This window comes from Sinocyclocheilus rhinocerous, unplaced genomic scaffold (assembly GCF_001515625.1).
Source record: "Sinocyclocheilus rhinocerous isolate Xijiao unplaced genomic scaffold, SAMN03320098_v1.1 scaffold1131, whole genome shotgun sequence".
NCBI lineage: Eukaryota > Metazoa > Chordata > Actinopteri > Cypriniformes > Cyprinidae > Sinocyclocheilus > Sinocyclocheilus rhinocerous.
Genome location: NW_015638568.1, coordinates 229,287 through 251,410, shown reverse-complemented (window position 1 = coordinate 251,410; position 22,124 = coordinate 229,287). Strand labels below are relative to the sequence as shown.

The window sequence follows — 22,124 nt, the reverse complement described above, 5'->3', positions numbered from 1 at the left end:
CCACCTGAGCAAAAACATTCTTTATACCAGACCTGTACAGCGCGCACACAAAAAAGTGAGTAACTTTTATAATACTGTAACAGACGCTGGAGTTTGGTTAGAATCCATGAGCGGAAGTTTATTAAAGGTCAAGGCTTTAAACAGATGTCGATAATCAGGCAGAGGGTCAAAGTCAGAGAAGCAAGCAGATCGTTCGTCATACACAAGGGCAGAAGCAGAGACAATAGTGGAGAGGCAGGCAATGAGTCCAAACACAAACATCAGTCCTATCAGGCGTCAGAACAAAAGGGGCAGAGTACAAATACCGTGAGTCAAGAAGTCAGGCAGAATCATACACAGGAAATCAATCAGGAACAGAGGAAGAATAACACTTGGTAAGGCAGATCAACTGGCAATACTTCGAGATCAGCACATGGACTGGTCTCAGTTTATATGAGAGTCAAACAGGAAGTGAAAGCAGAGGAAGCAGAGGGAGTGGAGCACGGTCAGTACTCGGGCGAGGGCTCCCTCTGCTGGCTTGGCGTTACAGAACCCCCCCCTCTAGGAGCGACTCGACGTGGACGACGTGGACGTCCCCGTGGTCTCGGTGCTGGGCGGTCGGGTCTGGCTCGATGAAACTCCTATGGATCCAGTGGATCCAGAATGTCCCGGGCGGCTACCCATGACCTCTCCTCAGGTCCATAGCCTTCCCAGTCCACCAGATACTGGAGCTGACCCCCTCTTCGTCTCGAGTCCAGTAACACATTCACCCTATATGCCGGAGTTCCATCAAAGTCCAGTGGTGGTGGTGGTTCTGGGGCTTCATGGCCAGGGTCAGCTCCCGAGTGGACGGGTTTGAGGAGGGACACATGGAAAGAGGGAGAGATACGATAGTTAGCAGAATTGGTATGATTGGTATGTTACATCACTGATCTGTCTTAGTATCTTGAAAGGGCCAACATACCTGGGACTGCTTGGTAGGCTTGGTAGCCGCAACTTGATGTCCTTCGTGGAGAGCCAGACCCGTTGTCCTGGTTGGTAGGGAGGGTGTGGGCGACGTCGTCTATTGGCTTGGAATTCTTGTGTTCTTACAGCTCGCTGGAGATGGACATGAGCACTGTCCCACACCCTCTCACTACGTTGAATCCAGTCGTCCACTGCAGGAACCGAGGAGGGTTCGCCAGACCACGGGAACAGAGGCGGTTGGAATCCTAGGACGCACTGGAAGGGGGTTAGACCTGTAGAGGAGTGAGTTAGAGAGTTTTGGGCGTATTCCGCCCATGGCAAGAACTCAGACCATCTGTGCTGTTCACGGCTGCAGTAGCTTCGGAGATACCTTCCTATTTCCTGGTTGAGTCGTTCGACTTGTCCGTTGGCTTGTGGGTGGCCTGACGTTAAACTGACGTAGATATCCAACTGATTGCAGGATGCCTTCCAGACCTGAGACGTGAATTGGGTACCTCGGTCACTGACTATGTCCTCTGGTAGTCCATATATCCGAAAGATGTGTTGGAAGAGGGTTTGAGCGGTTTCCATGGCAGTAGGTAGTTTGGGTAGTGGAATGAGACGGCAGGACTTCGAGAAACGGTCAATGATAACCAGTATAATAGTGTTATTATTGGATGGTGGGAGGTCAGTGATGAAATCGATAGACAGATGAGACCATGGTCGTTGAGGAATCGGTAATGGCTTGAGTAGACCTGAAGGTAATTCCTTTGGGGTTTTTGACTGAGCACAGATCTGACAGGACTTGACATAGTTGGTGATGTCTCGTGCCATGTTACTCCACCAGAAAGAGTTCTGTACTAGTTGGAGAGTTCGAGAGATACCAGGATGAGAGAAGAGAGAAGTGTGAGCAGCCACCTGAGCAAAAACATTCTTTATACCAGACCTGTACAGCGCGCACACAAAAAAGTGAGTAACTTTTATAATACTGTAACAGACGCTGGAGTTTGGTTAGAATCCATGAGCGGAAGTTTATTAAAGGTCAAGGCTTTAAACAGATGTCGATAATCAGGCAGAGGGTCAAAGTCAGAGAAGCAAGCAGATCGTTCGTCATACACAGGGGCAGAAGCAGAGACAATAGTGGAAAGGCAGGCAATGAGTCCAAACACAAACATCAGTCCAATCAGGCGTCAGAACAAAAGGGGCAGAGTACAAATACCGTGAGTCAAGAAGTCAGGCAGAATCATACACAAGGAATCAATCAGGAACAGAGGAACAATAACGCTTGGTAAGGCAGATGAACTGGCAATACTTCGCGATCAGCACATGGACTGGTCTCAGTTTATATGAGAGTCAAACAGGAAATGGAAGTAGAGGAAGCAGAGGGAGTGGAGCACGGTCAGTACTCGGGCGAGGGCTCCCTCTGCTGGCTTGGCGTTACACAATTACAACAAGCAAAGTTGCAATTATGAGAAATCAAGTCAAAACTGTGACAGTTGCAAGTCCGAAAAAGTTTCAGTTACAATAAAGTGAATTTTTTAATCCAACTGTTCGCGAGAAGAAAATGTGTAATTATGAGAAATAAAGTCGCAATTGTAACAGTTGCAATTACGAGAATGTTTTTCATCCAATTGCAAATTTATTTCTAATAATTATGTGAAATTTTGTATATTGGATATTTATTGGCATATTTAATTGTTTCTGCCTATTTAAACTACTTTTGCCACCATCTAGCTCTAATTTTAAAGTAGTGTAATAAATTAAAGGGGACATCGGATGCAAAATTCACTTTTACATGGTTTTTGCATGTAAATGTGTCTTAGCAGTGTGTGGACACAACCACCCTACAATGATCAAAATCCATTCACTCCTTTTTTTAATCCCCAAATAAACTAAACAGTCACAATTATCAAGCTGTTTTGATTTTCTGAGCAGTGTGACGTCATACTGCTCAGGCCCCCTGACCGCTCGACCGCTGACGGACTGTCCCGTATTATCATATTTCCGCCCTCATCCAGTTGTACACTGTCCGCCATTTTCTCAGCATTTGAGCAGCTGTAGCGACAACAATGACTCGTAAGCAATGCAAGTGTTTTGTAGTGTGATGTAAAAGTGAACATAAGGCTGGTTTCACACCGGGTGAGCAGCGCATATTTTTTTCATTGTGCATGTTAACAAATGAGTGTGTTCACACCGGGGGCAGGATCAGCACGTGAGCGTCAAGCTGAAGCGATGGTTTCGGCTCTGAGTCTATGTTTGCTACACTGCTCACGCTCAATTAATATGGCACACTTTTGATGGACAAAATAAATATGATTTCACACAAAACGTGCAAGAATTGGAGTATGTCAGAAAGAAAATGAAGAATCAAAAATATTTATAGATTTACCCATTTAAACTTGTTTTTAATTATTCAGTTCGGGTGAAAGTATGTTGTATTATAAAAAAATCACATTATTAACATCACGTTCTATACAGTGGAGTTTTATTTTTGATGGTAACGCGCCACCATATACACAAAAAACGGAAGAGATGGGCGGGATGAGCAGTAGCTCATTATCATTTAAAGAGACATGCACCGAAACGGGTCGCTGTGAAGAGAGCTGTCTTTGACAAGGTAAAAAGGGTGTTGTTTTACACGACCATTGAGGAATTTTAACCAAAGTATGTTGTAGACATTTCATGAAGACCCTAAAGAATCATACCAACTTGTGGAAAATGGCATCCGATGTCCACTTTAAGACAAAGATTAAACCCTGTAATGGTGTTTTATCTATAAGAGTGCTTGTTTCAATTGTAGCATACAATCTTTTATATCTAAAAAAGTTTAAATTGTTTTCGAATTTCACTATTGATGCAGCCCTAATGCAGTTATATTCACTGTAGGTTTGTAAGATACAGTATTACAGCACAACTATTTGAATATAACCATATCAAAACAGGTGGTATTTGCCAGTTTCAATGAATCTCTCTCAAATCTAAACTAAGGCTGAATAAGAGGGCTTACGTTGGAAGCTATGAGCCTGTGACATCATGAACGACAAGAATTCAGTGGAGGTCAGAACAGACGGGAACACTGTGTGTAAGAGGGCTTACGTTGGAAGCTATGAGCCTGTGACATCATGAACCACAAGAATTCAGTGGAGGTCAGAACAGACGGGAACACTGTGTGTGTGTGTGTGCGTCTGTGTGTACATTTGACAGTCTCTGTAAGTGAGGTCAGGACAGCCTGCTATTTCAGCGACATTTCTCTCTCACTCACTCACTTTCTCTCTCTCTCTCTCTCTCGTTCTCTTTATATACACACATATGCAGAGAATAGCATAATCCATCGAAAACAGACTCCAGGGTCTCGTGGTAAAGAGGTAAAGGAGTCTGTTGATAGTCCTGGCACCCTTGACGCACAAGAAAGATGGTTTGCGTCAGTGGTGTGACAGTTAAGAGAAATAAAGGCATTACAAGAAATTGCAGTGTTGCAGTGATGAGAGACAATTGCAAGAATAAAGTTGCCATTACAAGAAGGAGCAATGTCACAATTATGAGAAATAAAGGCACAGCTGCAAGAAAGAAATTTGCAATAATGAGGGACAAAGACGCAATTATGAGAATTAAAGGCACAATTGCACGAAATAAAGTTGCAATTATGAGGAACAAAGTCGCAGTTATGAGAAATGAAGGCACAATTGCTAGAAAAAAGTCGCAATTACAAGAAGCAGAGTTTCAATAGTGAGAGTCCCAATTGTGACATGAAGTTGCCGGTACGAGAACGTTTTGATTGAAAAAAATAATAAAGTGAGTTTATTTCATGCAATTGTGAGTTTATTTCTTGTAATTATGAAAAATAAAATCACCATTGTGAGATGTAAATTTGCAATTACCTTTTAAAATTTTATTATTGTTAATTACTCTGAGGCGGAACCAAGCTTCCATAAAACATTTAAAAATGCACTGAACAAAATTATAAACGCAACACTTTTGTTTTTGCCCTCACCGGACATGTCACCCATTGTGCATGTTTGGGATGCTCTGGATCGGCGTATACGACAGCGTGTTCCAGTTCCTGCCAATATCCAGCAACTTCGCACAGCCATTGAAGAGGAGTGGACCAACATTCCACAGGCCACAATCAACAACCTGATCAACTCTATGCATAGGAGATGTGTTGCACTGCGTGGTTTTCGGACCCCCCAATACAGTAAAACTGCACATTTTAGAGTGGCTTTTTATTGTGGCCAGCCTAAGTCACACCTGTGCAATAATCATGCTGTCTAATCAGCATCTTGATATGCCACACCTGTGAGGTGGATGGATTATCTCGGCAAAGGAGAAGTGCTCACTAACACAGATTTAGACAGATTTGTGAACAATATTTGAGAGAAATAGGCCTTTTGTGTACATAGAAAAAGTCTTAGATCTTTGAGTTCAGCTCATGAAAAATGGGGGCAAAAACAAAAGTGTTGCATTTATAATTTTGTTCAGTGTAAATAAAAAAATAAAATAAAAAAAACTGCTTAGGGCTACAATCCCAAAAACTGAAATGATACGAATAGGAGATGCAGAAGGGATCAATAAGCAAAGGAAGAGCCTGGGATGATGGACAGAAACAAAGAGAGGAAGGGGGAAAGGAGAGCAGCTGCGTCTCGGTGGCCATAGAGCTGCAGGTGGGACTTCATCAAACAAAAGACACTCAGTCTCAGCGTCTGTCTTTTTCGCTCACCCCTGCCTTTTCACTTCTTGGCAATATCGCCGTCCGTTTCCCAGCCATGCAGCAAATTAGTTTGTGCTCAAGCTTGTCTGAGAGAGAGATAGAGAAAGTCTTTTTACCCTTATTTCAATGCTGTCTTTTGATCGTGGCGTGACACTGGCTTCAACCGCACAGGAGATTAAGCCAGACGTACACCTGTTCTGGACACACACACGCACACACTGACACATACAGGCTACTGTAATTGGCTCAGTGCAGGTTAGTTCAGGTTAGTGTGTTTATGCAACATTAGAGAGGAGTGTCTGCATTGTTCTACATAGATGCCGTTAGCCACTAAACATGGGACACTTTCATAACACATCTGATATTGTCCTCTTCCTGTCCCAGATCATGCAGATAGTCGTAAGGCTGATTAACAGCTTGACACCTGAAGAGTGAACACAGTATGATAGCAGATCAAAAGACAGGTGAATGGTAGATTGAGCTTTTAGCAATTAAACAGAAACATTATTAAGTGATTGTGTACCGTAAGTCACCTGTCTCGCTCTCTTTTTCTCCTTTTTATTTCTTCAGTTATTATTTTTCCCCTGAAGGTGACTCATGGTTGGGTTAAAGTGTGAATATGCATCTGTTTTCAGTGTCTGAATGTGTTTACGTTTGTTTGCACTTTCTTTGTTGGCTGTGAATGATATAACACACTCTCAACCACCCTGCCCTATAGTGTTTCAGAGGCATGAATGAAGTCTTTATGAAAGGGAGTTTCCTATGGTCAAGCTGATCCGCCCTGCTAATATCCTGACATCTGAAATGAACCTTGTGAGTTTTCTAAACAGACACTCACTTTTTACCATTCTTCCCACAGGTGAGAAAATAATGGGTCAATGGCAAATAAGAGTGTCGAAGTTAAAGATGAAGAAAAATTGACTTTGTTTGATATGGTGGACAAATGTTGAATGAAGTGAATTTTAATTCAGAAATTAAAAACATGTTCAACATACAAGAGATGTGTGTGTATGTATTATACATGACATATTGTCAAAAACACGGTTATACAATGATACGCTTTAGATGCCGTTTTTCTAAAAGGATTGAGGCTGAAGAGAATTGAATTTAGTGGACAGTTGGCAGATTATGAAAATGGATCCAGAAGTGCAATATGAACTGATAAATGATACATAAAGATATTAACAGGTCTATCCATTTGAACGAGTTTAAAGAAAAAGAAAGAAAAATAGAAAGAGACATATGCATTTGTGTGCTTATCTGCACAGGTTTGTAGATTTTGGGCAGTCCTGCAGGGATCCTCTAGACTGTAGAGTTCAGCGGTGGTCTGCTCTCTGTGGGGGAAGGGCCCTCACAAAGCCATTTATTTTATTACTCTTCCATTCAGCCCTCAGAGGCTCTGTAATCTGCCATTAAACCATTACTGCAGGAAGAAGGAGAGGGAGGGATAGAGATGGAGGTAGGGGTGGGCAGTCACACTCAAGGGGCCTTCTCTGAGGGCCGGGCTAACAGTAAAGCAGCTGGGCATAGACACACGTACACACACTTACTAAAAACGCTCTGCTGTACGCCTGAATAGACTTACTACCATTTGTGAATGAGACCATGTGAGGTAGTAGCTCATTATGGAGTTCAAAAGGTCATGATCTTTGACTTTTGACGTTTTTACTGTTTGGTTTCGCATGCGTTTCTGTGTTCACATAGTACCATTTTTTCCATCCTGTTTCACATACACTGCCATTTAAAAGTTTTGGGATCAAATGTTAATACTTTTTCACAATATTATTGTTTTTACTTTATTTTTGATCTTATAAATACAGCTTTGGTGAGGAATTGAAAGGGACTCGCGAACATTAAAATTCTTAATGAATGGTAATTATACTGCATTTTGCAGCATAATTACTGTGTGTAGTGTTACATGTTCGTTTTGAGACAACATGACACATTTAAAATGTTGTATAGGTTCATATAAAGTTGCATATGATGCAACTTTAGTTATTTTATTGAAACTTCTGCAGATTCGTCAACACATAAACGCCCACATTTAGAAGTCAACAATGTTCATTCTTTGCTCAAAAACTTGACCCACCGAGTCACTGTGAAGTAAAAGTAGCAAAGAAGAACTAATGGTAAGAATAATATGCGGAAAAGACTGTATCCATGTCTGTTTTATTTATTTAAGGTTATTTCTTTCTCTTATTCCTAAAAGTTTTCATGTTACAAGCAGTGAGTGTGTTTACATAGACGTTTTAAAGGCACAGCAGCCAAAAAGATTACACCAAATACACAAAATAATGTTCTTTTTAGCAGCATCATATGACCCCTTTAAAAAAAATGGTGATTAACATTCTAAGTGGACTTTAGGAAAAACTATTAAAGTATGGCTTTGGTTACCTTCTGAATATAAATGATAAGTTCCTTATTATTTTGGAAGAGTGTGTTCCTTTTTTCTCTAGCAGGATCAGCAGTTTCCCCTCCCTTTTCATCCTTTCTATCGTTCTCTCTCTCTTACTGCTTTAAGATTGTCTGTCATTCTTCATTCAGCCTTGTATTCATTTTGATTCTGCTCTCGCAGCTGACATGTGTGAAATGAATACAGTATCTGTTCACTCCCTCTGTTCCTCCCTCTCTCTCTCTCTCTCTTGCTCTCTCCGTCTCTCTCTGTCCTTTGTGTGTTTTGGAGACTAGATTCTGAAGATTTGGCGAGTTGATTCTCTCTAAGCCTTTTCTTATCTGAGGAAGACATACAAAACTAAGTATCTTTCTTTAAGTCTATTTGCTCTTTCTCTTCTGCTCAGGGGGATAAACTCTGTGCGTGTGTGCGATTCAGAGGATGAAACACTACTGTAGAGGCAGGGAGAGAGGAGATTGGTCCAGATTTCTGGATTACAGGGTCACAAGGTCAAAATGTCAGAGGGTTAACACTGGTACATAGCCTTTTAGCAAAGTGAACGAGTGAGGAAAAATAGATTGATATTTTCGTTTTAAGTATTGATCCCTTCATATTTAATGTACATATATGCTGCGTGCCTGTGTCTGACCACCCACAATTATATGTCAAAACACAGAATCGCTCCGAATCGCTGCTGAATCTCCAGTGCTAAAGCAAAAGAAATCATATTTCAACTGACTTGTGAAGGCAAGTTGCCTATTGAATTTGATGTAAAATGGCAAGCATTGCAATTGAGAGTTGTCCAGTTCATGGACAAATGACTCTGAATAAGTTCTTTTTTGTGAATCAAAAATTTACAGCACGACCAGTGTAGTCCGAATCTTATGAGTCGATTCATTTTAGTGAATCAAAAGCATAGAACTTGACCAGAGTAGAACAATTCCAGAAACTAATGAGCTGGTTCTTTAAATGAATAGCTAGTTCAGAAAGATGAATTATCTGTTTAAATTTATACTGACGCAGGCGCTTTCATTCAAGGCATCATTGAAGGAATTAACATTTTAACTAAAGTATACCTAAATGAATCACAGTTCAATCAAACTGAATCTGAATCTAACTGGGAAAATGATTCCGATTGCCTTCCTACATCTGTATACTGCCTGAAATTTTTCATTTTTTGGGTTATTTAATCTAATAGTATCTAATTGTACATGTTTGTAGTTGTGCTAGGTCTCATCTTCATGTGTGGTCAATGTCAGACCCCTCAGTCTCAGGAAAAAGACACAAATCTGAGTTGTGTGTGTGTGTGTGTGTGTGTGTGCGTGTCTCGTTGCTTTGACGCAGCTGGAGTGTCCAGTGAGACTAGCAGAGCTGCTAAATTAGCCCTACCCTGCAGCTGCTCTTATATATAGCCATACACAAACACACACTTTCTCTCACACACTCTATCTCTCTCTTGTTTTATTAATAAAAGTGCTCGGATGGATGTTAAAACGGGCTGAGGAAGACAACTGGGATCGCTGTGTGTCTGGTCAAGATGACTAACAAATGCAGTAAAAAAATCACTGAATGAACACTTCCTATCTGTGCGAACACAGATGTGCCTACACGCATGCATATCCAAACAAAGACGGGCTGTCTTGCATTTCTTTTCTCTCCGTTTCCTTTTGTCTTTGTCCTGCGTTTATCTTTCGCTATGAAAAGGCTGTGCATCTCTCTCTCTCCTCTCACTCGCTCGCTCACTCCTCGCAAGTTCATTGACATTCATTGAACACAGCACAGAGCGCTCAGACCTTCCGGCACTCTGCGCTCAGAGACTGTTTGTGTGTGTGTTCATTAGGATTAGGATTGTTATTCTGTATCAATAAGTGAATTCAATCACAGTCCCGCTTTTCTTAGAGAAAAATAACAGATGGAACCACTTGGTTTGGTGTCAATGTGTTTGAACTGGAGAATGCTCATGTTTTAATCAGTATTTTTATCTTGTTTTTCAGTAATACATCTTTTTACATAATAAACAAGATTATTCACCTAATAAACAAAACTGTGCAAGATATTAAGATTTTTTTAGAGATTGCATAACTTGAATTACTTTTTTTTCACTTGCTTTTTAAAAAGGGGTCATAGGATGCTACATGCACTTTTACAAGTTGTTTGAACTGAAATGTGTGTTGGCAGTGTGTGTACACAACCACCCTATAATGATAAAAATCCACCCGGTGTTTTTTTTTTAATCTCGTTAAATGTTTTCCCCTTTCTCAAATCGAGCCGATCTCAGATGCCTGTCTGTGTGACGTCACACAGACAGGCCCCTCCCACGATAGTTTGATTGACAGTAGCGTTTCAGCACAGACTGGACTGGTGTCTTACCTCAGACCCGCCCTGAGTGAGCTGTCATCAGTCCGCCATTGTTTCACTGCCGGAGCAGATGTAGACAAGAATGACTCCTAACAAGCAATTGACGTGTTCTGTTGTTGGATGTAATAATGAACATAGCTGTCGTCATTTACTCCCGACATCTGAGCCGCTGAAGACGCAGTGGATTTTGTTTGTTTCTGAAGGGAATTCTCCCCCGATCTACATAAACGCGTCTATGTTCGCACGAATCATTCATGATCCAGCCTCATCTACAGAAGTGAGTATAATGTTTTGTAATGAATCTTTGCAAATCGCCTTTCCTAATAATGTGCTAATAAGCAAGTTTCACGATGAATGCAGCTAAAGTAAACAGTCTCTCTGATAGCAGCTTGGAAGAGAGGGGCGGGGTCAGCTGAGCTCATTAACATTTAAAGGGAAATGCTACAAAAACGGCTTGATCTGAAAAGAGCTGATTTTGACAAGGTAAAAAAAGGTGTTTTTACACTACAATTGAGAAATTTTAACCAAACTATGATACAGACTTTTCATTAAGACCCTAAAGAATCATATCAACTTGTGGAAAATGGGCATCATATGACCCCTTTAAGCTAAAATGTAGTACTGCAAAACAAACTTAATATTTCAAGGTTAAAAAGATTTTTCAGATGAATTTTACTTCTTTTCTTCTAAAATGATTATTTTACTTGAAAAAATGTCAGAGATTTTATTTATGTATTTATTTATTTGTCGGTTATTTGGCTATTCTTATGCAGTCTTGCTTGTCAGGTGAATTTAACTTTTCTTTTATCTTCTAAAGATGTTTTTAATAGAAAACGTCAAGATGAGATTCAATAAAAAATTGCAATGATTTTTATTTATATCTTATGTAGTGTTGTTTGTCAGGTGAATTTAACAATAATTATCATTTTTAAAAATTGTTTTTGTTTGGAATATATGTCAAAAATGTTCAAAAAATGTAGTTTGAGATTTTTTTTGGCAATTTTTTGTGATTTTTTTTTTATATTTATCTTATGCGATGTCACTTATCATTTCTGAATGTTTCGATATTTTTACTGGAAATCACGACAAAGATGCACATTAAAACGGTGCGGAGAAAGTGAGCGGAAAGTGCGTTTAGGGTATTCCCTCAGTCTGATCTCTGTTACTTGTTGCTCGTCATTTACTGAAATCAAAACCGGAAAAACATCCTAATGTCGCACAAACAAACATTCGCACATTGTATGAGAGTGATTTTCAAGAAAGGAAAGAAAAACAAGCAGTGACTCAGAATAAAAGTGCCCCAGTTATCTAAATCTCACTCTCTCTTCCTCCTCTTGATGAGAATTCAAGGACTTCTTCTCTCACAGTAGCATGTATGTCATCTTACTGCTGCACGCTCATTTCAAGTCTGTAATATATAGACATTGACTTTTTTCTCACTAGTGGGAGTGAATGACAAATGAACCCAATGAGCAGAGCGTGATTTGGTCATACGGTCAATATGACCTGTAAGCTGACTGTTGTCTTGACTAATCAATATCAAGGATGTAGGATTGTATTATTTTAAGGTGATATACAAGTGTGAGAGGGGTGAATATGCCTTTATTTGGGCCGATTAGTTCACTTGTTGGACATTTTTTGGATGAGATCTACATGGTTGACAGATTAAAAAATAATGAATTTCTTTGTTTTAGCTGTGATTTGCTCTCTATCTCTGTATCTCTTTCTCTTGCTCTCTGGGGTGTTGGGGAAGGGCTCACTCCCCGCTCTCCTAATCCCCTTGATCCTGTCTGAAACCTACCCCACCTGTCGTTACACATCTGGACACACACACACACACACACATTATGTGTTAACACAGTCATACTTAAAATACATTTTAAGGTTCAAGCTTATAATATAGGTTATTTGTACAGATATACATACTGCACTTATAAATGATGTATGAACAAAGCTGTTTGTACAAAACATGGTTTGTTATGCATCCATACTGTCCTATTTATACATATAGATTCTACACTGTCATATATAGCTAAGATTTAAAGATATAGTGCAGGGGTGGCGAACCCATTTTTTTTTTGGCTCATTATGCCAAACAGGTTAGCCACCCCTGGTATAGTGTATATATTTGGCATGTGGCAGTGGGAACTGGGATTCAAATTGGGCTACAAATACATGAAATGTGTGAGACAATTACATTAATACGGTGTAATATTCAATTATATGGTGAGACAGTTGCTAAATCAGTAACACTTTACTGTTTAGATTATATTCAAGATAAATGACTGCACAAAAATTGTAATCAGTTCATCTCCTTATTCAATTATCCACACAGTTATCGCTTCCTAATTAAGATTTGAATAGCAGTTCGGGTTTCAGTGTGTTATGGGGATTGTGGTGGTTTTAAGATGGAAGATCTTGGCTAGTAATCTGTCGGTTAGCGGTTCATGGAGTGCAGAATTATTGGGATCCCCCATCAGCAGTGTGCCCTTGAGCGAGGAACTTAATCCTGGGCTCCTCCAGAGGGAAGAATCCCTGCAATAAATGTGCAGTTAGTCATTTTGGGTATGAAAATATCTGCCTAAATGACAATATTAATACGTGATAGTAAGGTATTTCCATTTAGAAATGAACTTCAACTATACAAGTTAAAGTTTAACAGTATAAGTTCATATACACTATTTTTTTTAATGGAACTTTTGTGGTCAGTAAGATATATTTTAAATACTTTTATTCAGCAAGAAAGCATTAAATTGATCAAAAGTGACAGTAAAGGCATTTCTAATGTAACAAAAGATTTATATTTCAAATAAATGCTGTTCTATTGAACTTATTATTCATCAAAGAATTCTGAAAACAAAAGTAAGTTTCCGCAAAAATATTAAATAGCACAACTGTTTTTAACATTAATAATAATAAATGTTTTGAGCAACAAATCAACATATTTGAATGATTTCTGAAGGATCATATGACTGAAGTAGAATAAGAATAAGACTGGAGTAATGGATGCTGAAAATTCAGCTTTGCGATCACAGGAATAAATTATATTTTTAAATATATATAAAATAGAAAACAGTTCTTTTAAATTGCAATAATATTCCACAGTATTACTGTTTTTTTACTGCATTTTTTTATCAAATATATAGAGCTTTGGTGAGCACAAAAGCTTTCTAAAACATTAAAAATCTTACTGAAAACAAACTTTTGAATGGTGCTGTATATATTTCAATAATCACAATGCAGTTATTGTCCTACTGCATTTATATACAATATATGATGTTTCAATATAGGATAGTTTGAGAATTTAGACTATAATAATAAAATAGAAAAGTGCAATGCACCTATTATGTTTGCTGAGATTTATTATCCCCAATATAGAACAACAAAATTATTTTACATTGAACAAATTTTGCCTCTATTTACAAGAGAATCAACAAAATCAGTATGATCCTTTTAACCTGCAGAGAGTTGAGAGAATAGTTCCATTTCTCTTTGTTTAGATGAATTACTAATCAAGCTATAATATATTTCCAGTTTCTTGTGGACACATGAAGCTGGAAATATAATAGAAAAAATCTGCTTTTCATTACGTCTGTTGTTGCTGACTAGTTTTATTGATTAGGAGATGATACATTTCTATTACTATATATCTCAGGCAGTAGACCATGGCCTAGCAACACCAATATCACAAGTTCAGTTTTGCTCAAACATACACCTTGATTGTACTGTAAGTCGCTCTACAAAAGCATCTGCTGAATGCATATGTAAATAAATGTAACTTTTTACACTACACTTCAAGCTGTCATTAATACAGTAACAAAAAAATATCTAGTAATTTATTTTCTTCGTTAACATTTATGTGACTAGACAGATCATGTCTGAACAAATGCTTATCTTCAAGGTCATCCTGTTTGTGTGTGTGCAAGATGAGTGTTTGTGTTTGTGCTGCAAAAGACAGAGTTTGAGGCAGAAACCATCACCAGAAGACACCAGCACACGCTCACACTAGCGCAGTGGTGCGTGGCTGGCGGGCTATTCTTTGTTTATTAGCATATCTAGATGACAGTGGCATCGCAGAGGCAGCGGTAATTAAGGACACAACAATGGAAACAGTAATGATGATTGGCATACCATTACATGCCACAGGGAAGGAGGGAGGGAGAGAGGAAAAGAGAAAAAGAGTGCAGAGGGAAAAGAGATAAATGAAGAAAGCTTGCTCTTTTAATCTCAGCAGGGCCACTAGCTCAGTGTGCATGCAGGTCTGTGCGTGGGTGTGCACGTGTGTGTTTGCTCTCTTGTTCGCCTTTGTGTAAATATGCGCCAACTCGTTTACTTTCGCTGGGAAGTCGCTTGTTTTTCTTTCCCCTCCCTGTCACACAAGCACACTGATTTCTTTGAGATGGCTTATTCAGAGAGGAGGGGTTTTCTTTCACCACGTCTCACCTCTATTCGCTTTTACGACTTTAAAACACTCTATCCTCTAAGTGTCTCATCATATTTCATGCTAAAAGTCTACTTTTGCTCCTTGAGTATTTGTGACTTTTACATAGCATGCTAGCACTTTACTGAAATGTTATTTATATAATTTACCTTAATATTGTTCTAAACCTGTATGACTTTCTTTTTTCTGTGTAACTCGAACTGAATGTTTGAAGACTATCCTGATCTGTCTTTTCCACACTATTGTTTGAAAGTTTGGGGTCAGTACTTTTTTTTTAATTAATAGTTTTATTCAGCAAGGGCGCATTAAATTAATCAAACATCATAGTATAGACATTCATAATGATAAAAATGATTTTTGTTTCAAAAGAATGCTGTTATTTTTTTAACTTTCTATTCATCAAATAATCCTGAAAAAGAAATGTATCACTGTGTCTTTAAAAGATATTAGGCAGCACAACTGTTTTCAACATTGATAATAATAATAAATGTTTCTTAAGCACTAAATCAGCATATTAGAATGATTTCTGAAGGATGTGCCACTGAAGATATAATGCAAATATATTAAAATAGAAATAAATATTGTAAATATATTTTTTTAAATAATTCAAACTGTAATAATATTTCACAATATTACTGATTACTGACATTATAAAATCTTACAGACCCCAAACGTTTAAAACAGTATAGTGTGTATAATGGAGGTGAATGAGAAGAGAACTGGGGCTACAAGCTACAAAATTACTAAAAATATATATCAAAGTTTCCTTGAAGTGATCCAAATGGCACACTCCCTATATTCCAAGTCATATGATAGCAGTTATGTGAGGAACAGACTGAAATTTAAATCGTTATTCACAGATAATCATCCTCTCCAATAAGCTGTTAACCACTATGGTCGGAGTCAGTGAGTCAAACTGAAGAACCAGATTTACCAATTTATAAACATCTTATTCGGACCAGCTATCTGAACTGGATCAAATAATCAACTGAAACCATCTTACTCCAAAGAACAAATCTTATTCTCTTATGAATTTCTTAAAGCGCCAAGGAGAGCAGGTACAGATAACAAGATTTTCAGTGAATAACAACTTAAATGTCAGTCTGTTTCTCACACAAAATTATCGTAGGAAATCAGAAGGATTGGAATATAGCACATAAGTCGTATGGACTATTTTATGATGCTTTTTTGACCTTTTAGATGCTGGAAGCCCCAGTCCTCATTAACTTTCATTATATTGAAAAGAGAGTGGGCAAGATGTTAATCAAAAATTTGTGTTTTGTGTTCCACAGAAGAAAGAAAGTTGACTAAACAATAACATTTCTGGGTTTAATTGTCCCACAGGGATCAGTAAAGTACCTCTATCTCAGCACCTCTTTGAGGGTGTTTGTCTTTGTGAGCGCATGAGAGGTTGACTGTGTTTTCCAGCGCACACACATTAGGTGTGTTTATGTTGGTCTATGAGACGAAACTCTGTTTATATGCGCAAAAAGTGTCTCCAGACCCCTCCCATTCTGTTTCTCTTGGCACAGACCCTCTCTCTGCCCTACTCTGTATCTCTATCTTTCTTACTCTCGCACACGCACTCCTCATTCTGTTTGTGTGTCCTCTAACAAGAGGGACTGTCCTTAATTACCTTCTTTGTACAGTGGAACGTATAGAAGTAGCTTTCTAGTAGTTGAATTCATGTTTTTTTTAATTAGTCACTGCACATTCAGTAATGATGGTTCAGTGAGCATTACTTAAATTATTTGACTTTTGTAGTCTGTGAAATCCTATAAGTTGATAAATGGTGGTGGTTGAAGTTAAACAAACGTTTTATGAATAGTCATTTTGCCAGTCATTTGAATTACTCATTGAATCATTTAAGATAATAACGTGTCAAAGATTCCATATCTTTGTCTTGGCATCCGAGTCAAAAAGCTTCTGAATCATTGATTCGTTGATGACTGCACAAACAGGGACACAGTGGTTGAATAATCAGCCATTGCAGAGATAGATCGATAGCAGCCATCATAGAGAGCTGTGTGTGTGGACATGACACCCAGGTCCAGATGCTAGAAGAATGAAGGGTGAAGAAACAAATATTACAACACGGAAATAGCCCTATTACAGACCTGTTTATACAGTAGCCAACAAATGATTTAATCACACAAAACCAGGTATGAGTAGTTGGGGTATAAGAACATGAGTAAATAGTAGTGCCACTTGTGCGTAGATAGTGCTAATCAGTACTAATTATAGACTTTTTATTAGATGCAGCATAAATGCATTACTGACATTGTCATATCAGCAGCCTATCAGTAAAAAGTTGTAATTCCCCAAATCATCATTTGAACCGCTTGAACAAAATAAGCATGATAACATGCAGTATATATGTCTATATATTTAATCTTGAACCTATCTATTAGCAGGAGTTATTACTCACCACCTGCATGACATAATTAACAACAGTTCTATATTGCTGAATGAAGAATGTGCGAAAAAAAAAAAAGTTACTACTGTTCTGGAAACAGTTGTAACTAACTTCTCCAGTAATGCACCGTATAATGGTTGTTAAAGGGTTAGTTCACCCAAAAATTAAAATTCTGTCATTAATTTTTTACGTTCAGTGGATATTCTCCAAAATGGCACCAGGGTGACGCGGAGGAGACTTGTTGAATAAAGTCGTTATTTTTGTTTTCTTTGTGTACAAAAAGTATTCTCGTAGCTTTGTAAAATTACGGTTGAACGCCTGATGTCACATGGATTATTTTACCGATCTCCTAGCTACGTTTCTGGACCTTGATCGTGGTAATAACATTGCTGTCTATGGGAGCGTCAGAGAGCTGTCAGAATGCTTCAAAAATATCTTAATTTGTGTTCCGAAGACGAACGGAGGATTTAGAACGATATGAGGGTGAGTAATTAATGACAGAATTTTCATTTTTGGGTGAACTAACCCTTTAAGCAGCAAGTCTCATTGTTGTATAGGAAACACACCCCTGGTTGTCCTGGTTATTTGGTTCACTGAAAAGACCCAACACCTTTGAGTTATTTGTTTGGGAATCAGACAACACTGGTTGAGTGGTATGTTATTAATTCAATACATAGCGAATGACTCTAAGCCGATTCTTTTTAGTCAATCAAAATTCATTCATTCTTTTAAATTGGACTACACTGGTCACGCTGTAGGTTCTGTAGTGGTGTTGATGTGCGACTGAATAAGTAATCCAGGGAACTTTGTGAGAATATTTTAATAAAGCATTGCAGGTGTGAGCTGCTAACGGAACCGTATGTCATTCATGCCATTGACCGATGTCAATCATGATTTTGACATGGTATCCAGTCCATACTAGTGTGCATTTTTTTTGGTTTTTTTGGTTTTTATCGGTTATTAAGGTAGTAGTAGTGGTGGCCCATTGTGTGTAATACTAAGACATACATTTTCTTAGTATTGGTGATGGTGGCTGTAGTACTTTTACTAGACATTGCGCTAATTGACACTTTGGTCTCGGTTACTATTTGATGCTTTTTATTTTAATCTCAATACCCACCAAATCCATCAACCCAATTATTGAAATCTACCATTACACGCACTCAGACTGCACTAATTTACTAATCCCCTCTCATCACTGTTCCATTCTGTTTGTTTAGCATTCTGTGTGTGTGTATATGGGTGATTGTGTGTGTGTGTGTGTGTGTGTGTGTGTGTGTGTGTGTGTGTATTCAGTGCAGCTTTAATGAGAATCAGAGCAATGCAATCAGATGTATGCCTTACCAGCCATAATTATGAGGAATATGCACAGCAGTGTGGATGATAGGTCTGCTCCCTGTCTCTCTCTTGCCAGTGCTCTGTGCTGACAGATGGTTGTGTCAGTCATAATGGGACAAATCCGATCGCTACCGAATGAAAGGCGTCCCTCCAGCAGAGAGAGAGAGAGAGGGAGAGAGACAGTCGATGTTTCTGTATTGATGTGTTTACTCTGGGTGAAATTGGCATCCATTAGAGAGAGGATTGTGTGTGCATGTGTGTCAGTGAGAATACAGCCTCTAAAATGAAGGCTGCATTAATTCATATTCTGTTACACATGCACAGACACTCTTCCTTTTCGTCACATGTTCACACTGTCTCTTTTTCAAACACAGACACACACACATGCAAGGCAGGGTGGACTGCGCAGACAGCTTGGCGATGCCGGGGAAGGTGTGTCTCCAGAGTTCCATTGTTCTAGTCAGAGAGGAATCTATGTGGAAAACCTCCTATATAAAAAGGGGGTAGGGAACATGGGGATGACGGAAGAGAAAGGAGGAAAGAGCGCTTTTGTAGGAAGTGGACTAGCAGTGTCCACAAGCCAGCTTTTTGGGAAGGGTGTGAGGTGTAGTGTTTATATATTCCTGTATCGGATCTAGGCGTAGGGAACTGTCAAGAATGTTTCTTCTATATGATATGTACAAGGCAATATTCTGTAGCCATTTTCCCAATGGCTTTTACAAGTCTGAGAAAGAGCTTAAAAATGGATAATGGTGTCATGATCCTCATAAAATAGAGAGAATGCAGAGAAGAAACAAGAATGAAAAAATGCTGCACATTCTTTTGCAGCTGGAATGTTACAGTAAATTATTCATCCCGTCAAGAATCCATTTCTTAGGAGGTCTCTCTTCATTCGTCTCTATCTCTCTCTCTGTCTTTCTCAATTTTTCTATGAGGCTAAAAGTGCCATGGAACACACAGGATTTCTAGCTGCACTGGGACTAAAGTCCACCAAGACACCGTCTTTCCAGCCGTGCTCTTTTGGGAGTCCACTATTCTCTTAAATGATAAAGAAAGAAAAAAAAGTCTAAAAATGTGTTGCTCTCATGAACTGACACTGCTAATACCTGATTTTTCTGGTTGATTTTGTAAGACCAGAATGAACACTTACTATTTTAGTTTACCAGCATTCTGTTTTAAGTTTCATTCAATGCTTTGCTTTGGTAATAGGCGTTCCTTGGAAGCCACACATCTAAAAAATGCCCAGGCTCTGTCTTTTATATTATGTGATTTGCAAGTTTGCAAACATCTTCATTCTGAATGTGAATGAAGCGCTTTTGATTGGCAGCTCTTTAGTCTTAATCCGCTAAGAGGGCTCTCCAGAGAGCTAGAATTGGGGAGGATGGGGTAAGAGAGAAGGTGTTCACAGTGTTGACCCATGCACTTATGGAAACGGTCTGCTGAATCATCCCACTTCTGGCACCATTGGACAACAGCTGGGCCTTGGAAGGCTCAGACCCAAAAAGCCCATTTTGGAAATAGGCATTCATACTGGTAGTGTTTAAAAGATAGAGCCTTGAGATCCCTACAGTCCATTTGTGGCCAGTAACAGACCAGTTGACTTATGGTAACAATCAAGTTGTTGCCAAAAAAAACTAAATATATATTGAAAACTGTGAATGAATGTCCAGATTTTGACTCTTAGTAAAAGTTGTCACATAACATTACACAATTCTGGTTTGCAATCTCTTTTTTTTTTTTTTTGATGGTCACCATTCTGTTTTCCTTGAAGCAACTTGCCGTGATAACAAGGCTTCGTCTTTCTGTGTCTCCACAGCTGCTAGGATCCCTGAAGAGGAAATTGACTGGGGCCGTCGAGAGTTCTGCATCACTAAACGGGGTCTCTGACACGTCTATGACCCAGGGAGGTGGCAAACGTCTATGTCTGGAAGATGTCACCCTGGCCATGGGCCCCAGCTACCCTCAGCCCCCATTCCCTTCTGGGATGGACAACCAGGGGGGTGTTCTGGAAGCTAATCGACTGAATAGCAACAACAACAATTTGGGGTCTCCATATTCCGTACCCCCAAATGCTAGTCCTGGATCAACGCCAGGGACCGGGGGAAGCTCAGGGGGCTTGACAAGTAACTTCAACCCAAATGGGAGTTCGGCCACTCCTTCAGTGGAACAAGAACTGCAGGACATTTTGGATGAACTTACAAAGAACCCTGATCCCTCTTTACCTGAGCTTGACATTGAGAAGATCTTAGGAAAAGAAAGTGATGACCAGGCAAGTAGTGCTGGAGGTTTTGTCCACCTGGAGGGTAATGGTGCCCCCAAAAGGTCTCCACAGAGACAGTCACACCTGGAGGCCCACCTCACTCAGTCCCCTGGTTTCTCTCAAGCTGGGTCCCCTCAAGTGGGTCCAAGTCCTGCTGGGGCACCATATACTCTACCACACCCTTCCAAAACAGTTCCGTCTCCACTCTCAGCATCACCCCTGTCCTCCTCCTCTTCACAAGGGCAAAATCAAGCACGATCACCCATGCTTTCTGCCGCCTTATCAAGCCGGGCTGGATCCAACTGGCATGAGGTGTCCCGGGCCCAACAGCTTCAGCAGATGGCATCGAATAGTAAGCATCATTCCAACAACAGTGCAGGTCCCCCATCTGCACAGTCGGGGTTGTCTGGATTGGGCCAACAGAGTACTTCTTGGGCTGGTCCCTCTCCACCTTACCGACCAGGGGATAAACTGCCTAACTCATCGCCTCATCAGCAGCCCTTCAGCCCAGCAGGTAATATTCAGAGCCCCCAGAGTTCTCTAATCTCTAGCATGGCTCCAGCCCCATCCACCGGTCCTTCACCACCATACAGGCCAGAAAAGCTAGCCAGCCCAGCAATTGCTCAGCCCCCTTTCAGCCCCCAGAACAGCATTCTGTCTGGAAATGCCCCACCAGGAGTTTCAGGCACTGCAATCCAAGGTTCTCAGGCAAGTTATCTTCCTGGTGTGGCCCCAGCATCAAACAACACTCGACCATCACCTCCTTACCGACCAGATAAACATCCAAGTCCAGCTGGGCAATGCCAACCAGGAACACAACCTCACACACAAGGACATCTTTTCAACTCACAAAATACTCAAGCACCTGCAATGTCTAGTCAGCTGTTCAAGGCCATCACATCCAACCAGCCACCCAGTAGCCTCAATCTCCTAATGCAGGCACAGGGAAAACCCTCACAGCTGCAACTAAACAAGACCACCACAGCTGGTATGGGTCCAGAACCATACTCTTTCAACAACACCAAGCCGTTACGTCATTTTGACCCCAATCCCTCTGTGACCAAACTGGGTCCTCTGACTGTGGGAGCATACCGCAATGCTAGCATGCAGCCCACGACGCCCACATCAGCCACAGGACATGGACATCTTTTGCCACAGCGTGTGCAAAGGGGGATGCCTGCTGGTGGTATCGTGCCTCACTGCAGAGATGTGAGTACCATTGCTTGCTTGTTAAACTTATGTGTGGAATGTCATATATTACAAAACATATTTTCACAAATGATATAA

At 39.9% G+C, this 22,124-nt stretch overlaps 1 protein-coding gene across 1 annotated transcript in view; it reads left to right on the top strand.

Moving 5' to 3' along the window:
• LOC107749821 (mastermind-like domain-containing protein 1) overlaps positions 1-22,124 on the top strand; it is a 47,037-nt gene extending 24,913 nt beyond the window's left edge. Inside the window, exon 2 of the mRNA XM_016565010.1 lies at positions 20,394-22,124. Within this exon, the coding sequence (XP_016420496.1) occupies positions 20,394-22,124 (1,731 nt within the window). The remainder of the gene's footprint in view (positions 1-20,393) is intronic.